The sequence below is a fragment of the Heloderma suspectum genome, chromosome 3 (genome assembly GCF_057233095.1).
Source record: "Heloderma suspectum isolate Gila_16-S chromosome 3, 16-S_ref, whole genome shotgun sequence".
Taxonomy (NCBI): domain Eukaryota; kingdom Metazoa; phylum Chordata; class Lepidosauria; order Squamata; family Helodermatidae; genus Heloderma; species Heloderma suspectum.
Genome location: NC_139460.1, coordinates 265,339,751 through 265,352,217, shown reverse-complemented (window position 1 = coordinate 265,352,217; position 12,467 = coordinate 265,339,751). Strand labels below are relative to the sequence as shown.

General features: G+C 42.3%; 1 protein-coding gene and 1 long non-coding RNA gene across 8 annotated transcripts in view; one reads left to right on the top strand and one right to left on the bottom strand.

Moving 5' to 3' along the window:
* Positions 1–12,467, bottom strand: part of LOC146351190 (uncharacterized) — a 51,917-nt gene that overhangs the window by 19,832 nt on the left and 19,618 nt on the right. The gene's annotated exons all lie outside the window — the stretch shown is intronic.
* The window catches only part of INPP5D (inositol polyphosphate-5-phosphatase D), a 95,063-nt gene that overhangs the window by 74,512 nt on the left and 8,084 nt on the right, over positions 1–12,467 (top strand). For all 7 annotated transcript variants that reach the window (XM_084846749.1, XM_084846748.1, XM_084846752.1 and 4 more), the window contains 4 exons: positions 3,846–3,928; positions 6,682–6,769; positions 8,461–8,610; positions 12,116–12,206. In XM_084846749.1, coding sequence (XP_084702875.1) covers positions 3,846–3,928; positions 6,682–6,769; positions 8,461–8,610; positions 12,116–12,206 — 412 coding nt within the window. The remainder of the gene's footprint in view (positions 1–3,845; positions 3,929–6,681; positions 6,770–8,460; positions 8,611–12,115; positions 12,207–12,467) is intronic.

The following is a 12,467-nucleotide window of genomic DNA, read 5'->3' as shown; positions in this document are numbered from 1 at the left end:
CAACGCTTCCATTTCGTGAGTGGCAAGTGAGCTCTGCTGGCCTGCTCTGTTCCAGGAACAAGCATTTCCACTCATTTTGGGTTGCCCCCAGAAGTGCTAAATCTGGTTCACAAGTGGTGGGCACCGCTTACAAAAGGGAATCGGCAGGGCTGACCACTCGCAGGCGGTCTCCATTGGATACAGTCCAGTATCTGAATGTGTCCTATCCACTTGACTGAAAGGCAAGAATCTTTATTGTGGTAACTCCTCAGTCTTAATTGCTCTCTTATGCCCATCTCTAGATTGTTCCTTTCACTTGAAATCTCATTGAAAACTCTTTATGTTTTTACAAGCACTTTAATTAATACATTTCCGGACTTACAGTCAGGGCCAGAAATACTGGAACAAAGATAACTGTTTTGGCAGTTGGCCTCTGTACACCACCACATTGAAGTTGAAAGGAAACACACCCAGATGAGAGCGACATCAGGACTTCCAGCTGTAAACAAAAGTAGGTTTGACAAAAGTAGGGTACTAACCATTCAGGAAGTACAGCCAGTGGCATACACCCCCCCCCCCATAGTTGGTGGCTCATAAGTAATGGAACGAATGGCTGACAAGCAGCTGCATGGCCAGGTATGACCTGTTTCCTGGGTACCCCAAGACCAATCAAGCAAATAAAAGGCCTGTAAGTGGTTCTGAGTGTTACGTTTGCATTTGGTAGCTGTTCACTGGAACTCCCAACATGAGGTCCAAAGACGTGTCCATGCAAGTGAAGGAGGCCATCATTAGGCTGAAGAAAAAAAATAAACCCATCAGAGAGATAGCATAAACAGTGGGAGTGGCCAGTACAACAGTTTGGAACATCCTGAAAAAGAAGGAATTAACTGGCAAGCTCAGCAACAGCAAAAGGCCTGGAAGACCAAGGAAGACAACTAAAGTGGATGACCACAGAATTCTGCTCATGGTGAAGAGGAACCCTTTCACAACATCTAGCCAGGTCAAGAACGCACTTGCGGAGGTAGGCATGTCATTATCAACATCTACAGTCAAGAGATGGCTTTATGAATGTAAATACAGAGGCTTCACAACAAGGTGCAAACCACTGGTAATGCTCAAGAACCGAAAGGCCAGATTAGCCTTTGCCAGCAAACACCTAAAAAGGCCTGCCCAGTTCTGGAATAAGATTCTTTGGACTGATGAAACCAAGATTAACCTGTACCAGAATGATGGGAAGAGAAAAGTATGGAGAAGGAAAGGAACAGCTCATGATCCAAAGCATACCACATCATCTGTCAAACATGATGGAGGCAGTGTTATGGCATGGGCATGTATGGCTGCCAATGGAGCCAGGTCACTGGTGTTTATTGATGGCCTGACTACTGATGAAAGCAGCAGGATGAATTCTGAAGTGTATAGGGCTATACTTTCTGCTCAGATTCAGCCGAATGCTGCCAAACTGATAGGACGCCGTTTCATCTTGCAGATGGATAATGACCCAAAACATACAGCAAAAGCTACCCAAGAGTTCCTCAAGGCAAAGAAGTGGGATGTTCTTCAATGGCCAAGTCAGTCACCTGATCTCCACCCAATAGAGCATGCATTTCACTTACTGAAGACAAGACTGAAGGCAGAAAGACCCACAAACAAGCAGCAGTAAAGGCCTGGCAAAGCATCTCGAGGGAGGAAACTCAGCATTTGGTCATGTCCATGGGGTCCAGACTTCAGGCAGCCATTGACTGCAAAGGATTTTCATCCAGGTATTAAAGGCGATCCTTATGTTTGAAATGATGTTGGTTTGTTCCATTACTTATTAGCCACCAACAACAGGGATGTGTGTATGCCACTAGCTGTACTTCCTGGATGGTTAGTGCCCCACTTTTGTCAAACCCCTTGAATTATAGCTGAAAGTCCTGACTTCACTCCCATCTAGGTGTGTTTCCTTTCAACTTTGATGTGGTGGTGTACAGAGGCCAACTGCCAAAACAGTTATCCTTGTTCCAATATTTCTGGCCCTGACTGTATAAGATCCAAGGGTTCAGATGTTTTCCAAACAAAGTACAAAGACGTTACAATCAGGCCTGCTTCTCTCATTAACGCTTTTAAGTTGTACCTGTAAAATGTTTGATATGTACATGTAAAAATGTGACATGTGGACAGTGAGGTTGTTAGAAGGGGAATGGAGGATGGGATGTACCTATTCCAGTAGTCATGGGGAGTGACATCACTGGGGGCTCGATGAGGGTGAAGAATGGAGAGACATCCAAGAGATGCTCCTCTTCTGATCCTTCCCTCAACCAGAGAATTTGGGGTTGCCCTGCCAACTTGCTGTCTGATCTTATGGTGCTTGTTTGAATGCTAGGTCGGTTCATAATAAGACATCTATTATCCATGATTTAACCATAGATTCAGGGGCCAACCTGGCATGTATAACAGCACCTTAGATGGATGGATTGGGAGGAGTGGGTTTTTCCTAGCTTTGCCCACCCAGCATGCTGTGTGACACCAGCATTGGCTAGAGGCCTGAGGAGGGGTGTCACTATAAACCACAACAGCCATCCCCAACCTAGTTTTTCCCCCATTCTAAAATATTGAAATGTCTCTCCTAGGATGTAGTTACTGGCAGTAACTCTTTCAGCTAAAATATGATGACATTTGGGCCCTGCTGTTAGCTTTCAGCCCCACCCACCAGTGGAATGCAGCTGCTAAGAGCTTCTCTGAAATGGATTTTGGTGTTCAGGCTGAAAGAGGTGCTGAATCCCTGGGTAGTATCCAATGTTAGTCCCATGTAGAGTAGACCTATTGAAATGAATGAGACAAGTACGTCTGGACTAACTTAAGTCTCATTTGTTTTAATGGGTCTACTCTACATAGTACTAACATTGGATACTACCCCCTATGCTGAACCATCGTCCAAAATCAGTAATGGGCTGGATGAGGGCCAATAAATTGAAGCTGAGTCCTAGCAAGACAGAGGCACAGTGGGTTGGTGGTTCCTGGGTCTGGGAAATTGGTGTCCAAGCTGTTCTGAAGGTTTCAGACAGAAAAATAAAAAGAGTAGTCATGTAAACTGACTCTCCCAGGGTTATCCATAATCACCTTCTGTTTCATTGGAACGTAAGAGTGCTAAAACTTAATTGGATTGTGAATTGCAGCCAATAAAAACAGTTGAGACCTTGGGAGATCAAGAATCAATATAAGTTAGGGATCAAATAATTGCGGTGTGATGATTCTGTAAACAGAACTATATTTTGGTGCTGGAAACTACAGTTCTGCATACCTGAATCTGAGCTGTTTACATAATGAGTAAGTATATGCCCAAAGTGTGTTGATTATGCTGTCTTCTGTCGGGGGAGAGGGGGCAGTGTTGAAATAGAAATAGCATGCCTCTACTGTACTCCTCACATTATTCACATGTCATAGAGCTCTATTAACCCATCTCCACACAAAAAATAGTTTGGCTATACAGAGATTTGCATACATTTCTATGGAAACCATGTGTTAGGAATCTTAAATTAGAATTTTAAAAATGTGCTATCTTGAGTGGCGTAGGAAGAGCTGTCATGTTCTCCTTATCCTCTTGTCCATGCAAGCACTGAGCCTCCTAATGTCTTTTTTAACTGGAACGGAATAAAAAAAAGACAATACAGTGAGGTCGTTTGCAAATGTACTATGTAAACATTCACTTAAGATCAGATCCTTATATACACACAGGTGCTTTCCATTCTAGTGTCCAGAAAGAGGAATAATTAGCAGTTTCCCTTCGCTGCCAAGATTTGCTTTGCTTTGTTTTTTGTTTTGCAAACATGTGTGCTTGTGGTACATTTCTCAGCGGGCCAAAACTGTTCTTTTCTAATACTTTGCAGGCTTTGTAAAGAGCAAGGAGGGGGAAAATGAGGAAGGAAATGAAGGGGAACTGGTGGTAAAGTTTGTTGAAGCACTTCCTAAGGTAGCCTGACAGCATGTGTTTGTATTTTTTTTAACAAAGTCATTACACCTGTAGTTTTGCTGTACAGCAAATGTATATTGACTTCTATAAAACTGATTTAGGTTGCGTCTAAAAGATCATGCATGGTACATACTCAATCACAGTTATTGCTAGTACAATGCTTCCACAAATCTCTGATAAAACTATATATAGTCCCCATGGGACAGGATATGGACAAGGGAATTATCTTGTTGCACAGCTTTGCCAGTGTCAATTTCACTTCTTTGATATTGAACAGGGAAGTAAAATTGACAAGAATCTTCTCTTGCCTTCTGGGAAGACATTTGCTACAGCAAGAGGAGGTGCACAGAGGCTTTAAAAATCAATTGAAATAAAGGGGAAAGATCCATGGGTAGTTTTTCTGGGTGTTTGCCACCATTTTTGTTTGTTTAAAAAGCTAGACAAGCATCCTCCCTACCACTTGAGTGGTAAAGCAGGGAAGCGCTCTGCCTCTCAAGACTGGGCCAGGGGTGTGTGTGAGTGAAATTAAAGTTTTATTTAAAGGTATACCAAGGATGACCACAATAGTTACATAAAGAAAATTAAAAGGAGAGGAAACAAAAAAATCAAGCAAGCATGTGGGAGAGGGATTATGTCACTAGTCACGTATGATGTTGCAGGCACTATCAGCTGGTGTCTGTGATATTGAGATAGCCAGTCCAAAGAGCATTCACAAGAGCAGTGGCGAATAGGCCGAGATGTGAGGATAGAGATGGATGTTGCATTTTCCCTGCAAAAACATGCTGTTGTTTGACTGCTGCAAAAATACATTTTCCCCATAACAGGAGTGGTACATAGAAGGAAAACATCTGGATCCCCCGAATCCCACAGCGCAGATTCATTTTAGCACTAAATGTGCTATGATTCTAGATAATCAAAAACTCAAGGCCAAACTAGATAAGATGCCATTCATGCAATAAGGGAGACATCAATTAGCAGTTGCATGAATGTCTTTTTAAAAATAAACTGCAGGCGTGGGGAGTCCAATATGGATCAAAACCCTGATATGGTTGGTAGTGGGGCTTTAACCCTTTACCACCTGCTGTAGTCCCAATCCAGGTTGGGGGATCCATGCCTGCAGTTTGCATTGGGAAAAAGCTCCCATTTGCTTCAACTGGAGTTTTTGTTTCCAAGGCAGGTGGGTGCATGCGCGTGCACGTGTGTGTGTGTGTGTGAGAGAGAGAGAGAGAGAGAGAGAGAGAGGGAGAAAGAGAGTGAGAGAGAGATATCTAGATCAGAATCAGAGTGGGAGGCAAAGGATTAAAGCCCTCCTACTCCCCATGCCACAGTCCCGGGGAGGGGGGGCAAACTGCAATTACTTTTTAAAAACCATTCACATAATTGATAATTGTATAAATGGTGTCTCCTCTAGTTTTGTCCTCAAACTCCCTAGTTAGGAAGATGTTTTTACTAACAGACAGGCTATAGAATACTTTTTGGGAGCCCTGCTCCAAATCCTTACACTAAATGAACATATGGGTAATTAAATGGCTTGGAAGAACAAGTTGAAATGAAATTCCAGCTGGTGTCCGTAAAAGGATTTCCAACTAAGTACTGCCAAGAGAAATCTAGTAGCCCCAATTAGCTGTTTGTGGTGTGTTACATTCTAGACTCCTACGTAGCAAGTATGAGAAGAGACAAGACCTAATTCTCTTTCTACTTAATACTTGGGCTGGTTCGCATGACCAACATGAGCCACTGTGTTTTCCATGTTAAGCAAAAAGTTGGGAGAATTGCTGGGAAAACATGGGCGGATTACAAAAAGATGATGATGTCATCTTGATCACCAGGGAAATGTGAGTGAATGAGCCATTGTGATCCCTCATCCTCATCCAGAGAAACCCTTACAGTATACCCACTGATTTAATAACTTGGAACATGATAGAAGAAATTGTATGATGTGGTTTAAATTAAAAGGGATTTCCCCTCCAGTCAGTACTTGTATCCTAATATCATATTAATCATTTTGTATTTTATCAACTATGTTTTAACATTCATATATCCCAATCTTAATCACATTCTTTTGAGGCATGTTTCATTGATGACTTAGATCCTTAGAACTGTTTTAGAGTTAAGGTGTCAAATTACTTTCAAATGCTAGAAAAGAACTTAGGAAACGGCCTTATACTGAGCGAGACCAGTATTGGTCAATCTAGCAGCTTATTATGGTGAACAATGATTGTTCTCAGCTGTCCAGATTCAGACAAGAGTCTCTTCCAGCCCTACCTGGAGATGCCAGGGAGTGGCACTAGCCCGGGACCTTCTGCATGCAAACTATGTGGGCTCCCACTGGCCTTTCCCATGAAACCTATGCATTTAGAAAGTTTGATTTCTGCTCCAGAGCTTCCATACTTTGTTATCATGCTTCCCAGATATATTTAATTTCTGGTACTTGCTGAATGACAGAGGCTTCTTAAGAGGATACTAGCAATATTACTGATACTAAGGTATTTTGTGATAAGGCCTCTATCAGTGACTAACTGGCTGTCACAGAAGGGCTGGCTATTCCATAGACACTTTGACTGCTGTTGACTTATGTATTCTTCTCAGCCTAAAGATTGCTGATTGCCATTAGCTGGAGCTGTCTTGATCCTAAACACCTCTGGCTGCCATTGACTGAACTGCTCTTACCCTAGAGGTGGTCAGGGCAAGCAGATAGCGCTTATACATTTTCTTCTCAAATTTTACTGAACTCTTTGACCTTTTCTTTTCAGCTGACTCCAATTATTTCAGATCCAGAGTACCTACTGGACCAACACATTCTGATCAGCATTAAGTCATCAGACAGTGATGAATCTTACGGTAAACCTTTATCCATAGAGCTTATATATAAGTCAAGCTCTACTTGCATTTTTTTGAAGCTCTGGGGGGTGGTGAGGAGAGAAAGAATGACAGCAAAACATTACAAATTTCTGAGTGCCATAGAAATATATTAGAACCGCAAATGCAAATAAAATGTAATGTTATGTGCTCTTGAGGGCTATGCTTCTTTGCAGAAGGAGCATCATCACTGTACATTTACCCACCCCCAAAACCAGACCAGTTGCTTAATGCACATTTGTTCTACAGGAATATTATTTTGCAGGACAATATCACTCAAACCTGTAAATGCTTCATCTCCTAAATACTATGCATTTGATATGTGAGAGAATATGCTACTTCCCATGCAGGGAGAGAGAAATCCATTTTTATGCTCCTAGCGATTACAACTTGATCAGTTATGATATTGTAGTCCTAATGGAGCATAGTCCACTGTGAAATTCTCTTGCGCAATGAACATAAGAAAAGCCCTGCTGGGTTGGATCAAAGATCCATTTAGTCCAATAACCTGTTTCCAACACTAGCTAGCCAGACGCGTCTGGGAAGTCCATAACTGGATGAAATGAAATAAGATCTATCTATCTATCTATCTATCTATCTATCTATCTATCTATCTATCTATACATACTACCCCATAGCTGAAGCTCTCTGGGCAATCTACAAAAGTTAAAAACATTAAAAATACAATATGTACAATTTAAAAACATAAGAAACACATAAACAGACAATATACATAGAGACAACATCTAAAAATAATTTTGACCAATCAGCCAAATCATAAAACAAATCCAGGATGAATTAAAACTCATCACATGCTGCCAAATGCCTAGGAAAAGAGAAAAATCTTGACCTGGCACCAAAAAGATAACAGTGTTGGTGCCAGATGAACCTCATGGGGGAGATCATTCCAAATTGTGGGGCCACCACTGAGAAGGCCCTGTCCCTTGTTGCTGTCTTCCAAGCCTCCCTCAGAGTAGGCACCTGGAGGAGGACCTTAGATATTGAGTGTAGTGTATGGGAGAAACACTCCATCAGGTGTTGCAGTCCCGAGCCTTGTAAGGCTTTCTAGGTTAAAACCAGCACCTTAAATGGGGCTCGGAAACATATTGGCAGCCAATGCAACATAACATAAGAAGAGCCATGCTGTATCAGACCAAGGGTCCATCTAGTCCAACATTCTGTTCACACAGTGGCCAACCAGCTGCCCATGGGAAACTCACAAGTAGGACATGAGTGCAACAGCACCCTCCTGCCCATGTTCCCCAGCAACTGGTGTATATAGGTTTACTGCCTCTAATTACTGGAGGTAGCATAGAGGTATCAGGACTAGTAGCCATTGATAGGCTTCTCAAGGAATTTGTCTAACTCCTTTTTAAAGCTATTCAAACTGGTGGCCATCACTACATCTTGTGGTAGTGAATTCCATAGTTTGACTATTTGCTGTGTGAGCTGAACAAGAGCTGACATCAACATTTATGTTTCCAGTTGTCTTTCAGGGTCTTTTACAGTCAGCACAATTCTATACATGCCTACTCAGAAGTAAGTCCTAGTGAGACTTACTCCTAGGGAATTGTGTATAGGATTACAGCCTTAATCTTGTTTGCTCAGATAAATGGTAACAATGGGTTGCCACTTGCCATTTTGTCTAAATCAGTTCCCTCATTGTTCTCCAGGTGAAGGCTGCATTGCCCTTCAAAGTGGAGCTACAGAATCCCAGGTCCCTATCCAAACTGTGCTCACACACCATGGGGAAAAGACGGGTACCTTTCAAGGTGAATTCAAGCTACAAACATCCCAAGGCAAACAGAGGGAAAAACTATACGGTAAGGCAGTGGCTCCAGCACAATCATGTTCTTGACCAGGAAGGATCTAAGGGTGCTTCCAGAGAGAGGGCTGCTACTGCAACCAATCAAAAGGCATTGTGGAACGATTCTGTCTTTTCCTCCTCCACTGATTTGTTATGGTTTAAAAAAAGGCAGAAAGGGTGGGAAAACACGGGAGGGTTGCAAATGGAAGATGTCATCTGGACGTGGACATACAAATAAAATTCTGTGTTTGGGCTTCTCTGCAAATGGCTTTTATCCTGCAATCAAGACAGGTCACTCACGGAAGTCTGCAGGTCCTTTACATGATGTCATCAACCTCCAGCACCTCTCCCGTGCTTTCTGACCCCTTCCGCAGCTTTATTTGAAATGGAGATAATGAGCTATTTTAAAAAAAACAATTTGAATTTATCTGTGTGAAGAGGGAGGTGCGCTATAACAGCAGCACCATCTAGTGCCTGTATAATGAAACAAAAAGAACTTGCAGATAAAGGCAATCCCTGGGGTGGGGAGAAGAAGTGCATGTGAAAGAGCCGATTTTAATCCTGCAAAGAATTCAGAAGCAGAAGCCCCGGTAAAGTTGCAGGATAAAAAGCCTGGTGTGGAGAAGCCCTTTGAGGCAGGACGATTGTATACTAAAAGCCTCATTTGGAAGCATTCTAAAGTGATGCATTTGAAAGAGCTGGTTTTGTTTTCCTAGCAGCTACAACTAGCCAAAAACAGTTATGTAGGAGAGCACTATCTTGGTGTGCTTCTGATGAGAAACGTGACTTCATTTCCATCCCAGACTGCCAGTACTGTCTAAAGCAAAGGACCTGGGCTTTATATCGAAGACATTTGCCTGCCTTGGGTTATATCCCTGGTTGCCCCAGAATATGTTGGCAGAGGAAGTAAACTGTCACCTGGAATTTGAGAGGCAAGAGCTGGTAGCTGCTGAAGACTGGGGTGGTAAAGGCAGGGAATATGCAGCTGAGGAAAAGATAAACAGAAGTGTCTTGATGTTTGACATTTTAATGCCCTTATCTTCACTGCCAGAAAGGGCTCATTGCAGTGTGAGCTCCACATCTGGGGTATGACAATAAGATATGGCGTTGTCATGTCTGACTTGGATCCTCATACTTTAACTCTGAACAACTTGGGGATTTTGACTTCGCAGCACTCCTGAGCACAGACACAGTCACAAAAGGGCTTGCCTCCTCAAGCAGGAATTTGGCCTCCTGAGAAATCTCTATTCAGAGTTCAGTTGGAACTCAGAGTTCAAAGCTGCGACATCAGCCCTGGACACTTGTCTCACAGAGGCTGGTGGAAAGGGACAAAGTGGCTTTCTTCACATTCCCAGCCACCTTCTGTGTTTCTCGAGAAATCAAAAAAGGAGGCCTGTTAATTTGTGTTACTAGTTACTACCTTCTCCAGCACCTACAGCAGAGACTTGGAGAAAGAAAAAGCAAGGAGCCCATAGCCAAGCCTCAACCAGAAACAGGAAAGAGGATTTTATAACTGGACATGCCCATGTTATCCTGTATGTGATTAGTGAGACATGATGAAGAAGAGAGAAGGAGCTGATAGACTGCCAATAAATGAAAGGGGTGCCCCCAGTATGCACATTTTCGATGACTGCTGTCCTAGCATAAATGTGGTAGTAGTTGTTCCACCTGCCCCCCACCCCCATCTTTTAAAGCAGAGATAATTCCATGCATTTTATTTTCTCTACTTGGAGATAATCCCCAAATGGGAAAACATATATGTCATAATGTATGATGGGTAGCATGATTCTTTTTATCTATCTAAATGGCAAGGGAAAAACCTTATATTATTCATTTATTTATTTTGCAAATTATAAACTGAAAAATATTTTTTATAATTTTATTTGAAAAGTGGTGTGGTGCGGGGAACAATACAAGAACAACAAAACAGAAAAATCATTCACAATGACTCTTCACAACCATTAATTAAAGAGTTTAAAAAAGAAAAGTTCTACACCACTCTTCCAAATGTACATATTATAAGCAGTCTGTATATCTAACTAAGCATCCAAACAAGACTGACATCTGTAGGATATGTGTTCAAATATAGAGAGAATAGTAAGATCTTCAGACCATTGATTGGTGGTGGGTGTTTATCTTTCCAGGCTTGAAGTATAAGCCTTTTTGCAACTGTAAGGGCTTTCCAAGTTCGCTTTTGCTGTCCATCTACTAATCCCCACATCACAGGAATATAATTTAAAAGAGCATGAACATCCGCAATTCTCACAGATTTTTCAAGAACAAAATGTGTACGAGCAATAACTCTCAACGACAAAGAAGCCTCCATGTGGCATGCCCACATCATACGTTTAAATGAGGCATTGTCCACATTACATCACCAGCATGTGGCAGAGCTAGCTGACTTCTTAACAAGGTGCTGCCATGTCCAGTATACATGAAACATTGTTTTTTGTTGAATCTACCAGTTTTAAATGAGATGGTTTCCTACAGGAGATAAACTCCTTGTAGAAAGAACATAATGTGTGAAGGAAGAACTCTACCTATTGTGAAGATCCCGAAGAAGGATCTTGGTAACAGGGCGTATATGCTTTTTTAAAAAGTGAAAGAATGTATCATGGTAGTTTCTATGGTTAAATCATATTCCCCCCACCCCACTATGACTACCTCTGAAAAATACAGGAGGTGCACAGAATTGAGTTATACTTTCCCTTCCTGCTTTCAAGCAAATAACAGAAAGAGGGAGCCCTCTGCCTGACTATCAGTAATAGATTCCAGAGTTCTACTGCTTTTCTTTTTCACTGGTGACATTATAAATCTGGGAAGCAGGTCTCTCCTTCCCATCAAACCTGTTAAAAATGGGTAGTGAGGATTGTATTCATCAGCAGGCAGCTAGCTTCATTACTCAGTTCCTACTCAGATCCTGCTGAAGAGGCCCCCTGGCTAGTTCCAGGTTTCCTTACCTGCTCCTGTTGTTTGTGTCCTCCAACGGTACTCAGGGGTGGTGGAGCTGAACACTGAGGGTGCTCCAGCTATGCTTCCTCTGAGGCACATGAGAGATCACCATGGTGGGCAGTGAGTGGCCCCAGATTTCACATTAGCTCTGTCCCTCCATCTTGATCAGTAGCTCTGTCCTCAGAGAGGTGTGGAGGAGACTGAGAAAGGTAAGGAGGAACCGTAGCCTAGCCCAATCCCTTCAGTGGCTCCCTTCCTCTTTCTGCCCTTCAGTCCAGCCACAATGGTTGCCTTGTACCTCAGGTTTAACATACAACATAGCTGATGGCTTATGTTAATCAGTGATACTAAAATTGGGAGACATAGACTCACTGAAACCAATTGGATTTAATTTAGTCATGACTAACATAAGTCCCATTCTTTTGAATGGGTCTACTCTAAGTAGGACTTATGTTGGATTTAGCCCTTAGCACCGAGTACAAATGTTAGCTTTTAAAGAGATATATAACCTGAGGATTATCAACTGTAACCCTAAGCACTGATATTTCTTTTGTATCTGTTTCCTTCAGACTTTGTGAAGATTGATCGGGATGAAACTGCTGGACAGAAACCAGTGAGGGGCTTGAGCTGTGTAGACTATGCCAAAGAGCGAGAGCATAGGTAGGTTACAGCTAATTTCATGTGTGCAAAAGTGACTGACATGTTGATGGATGACATGCCCTCAGGCAGATCTGGATGTGCCAGAGGGAGTGCGTAGTGCAGAATAAACAAGCTAAGACCCGGGGAAGTTGCTTCCATGTATCCCTTCCGAGCAAACCAAGGAAATATAATAAGAGCATGTACAGAACTTTCTCTGAGTAAAGCAGTGAACACGAGAAATGGCTGCATGGAGAAAAGACAACCATGTTAATATTATGTTTG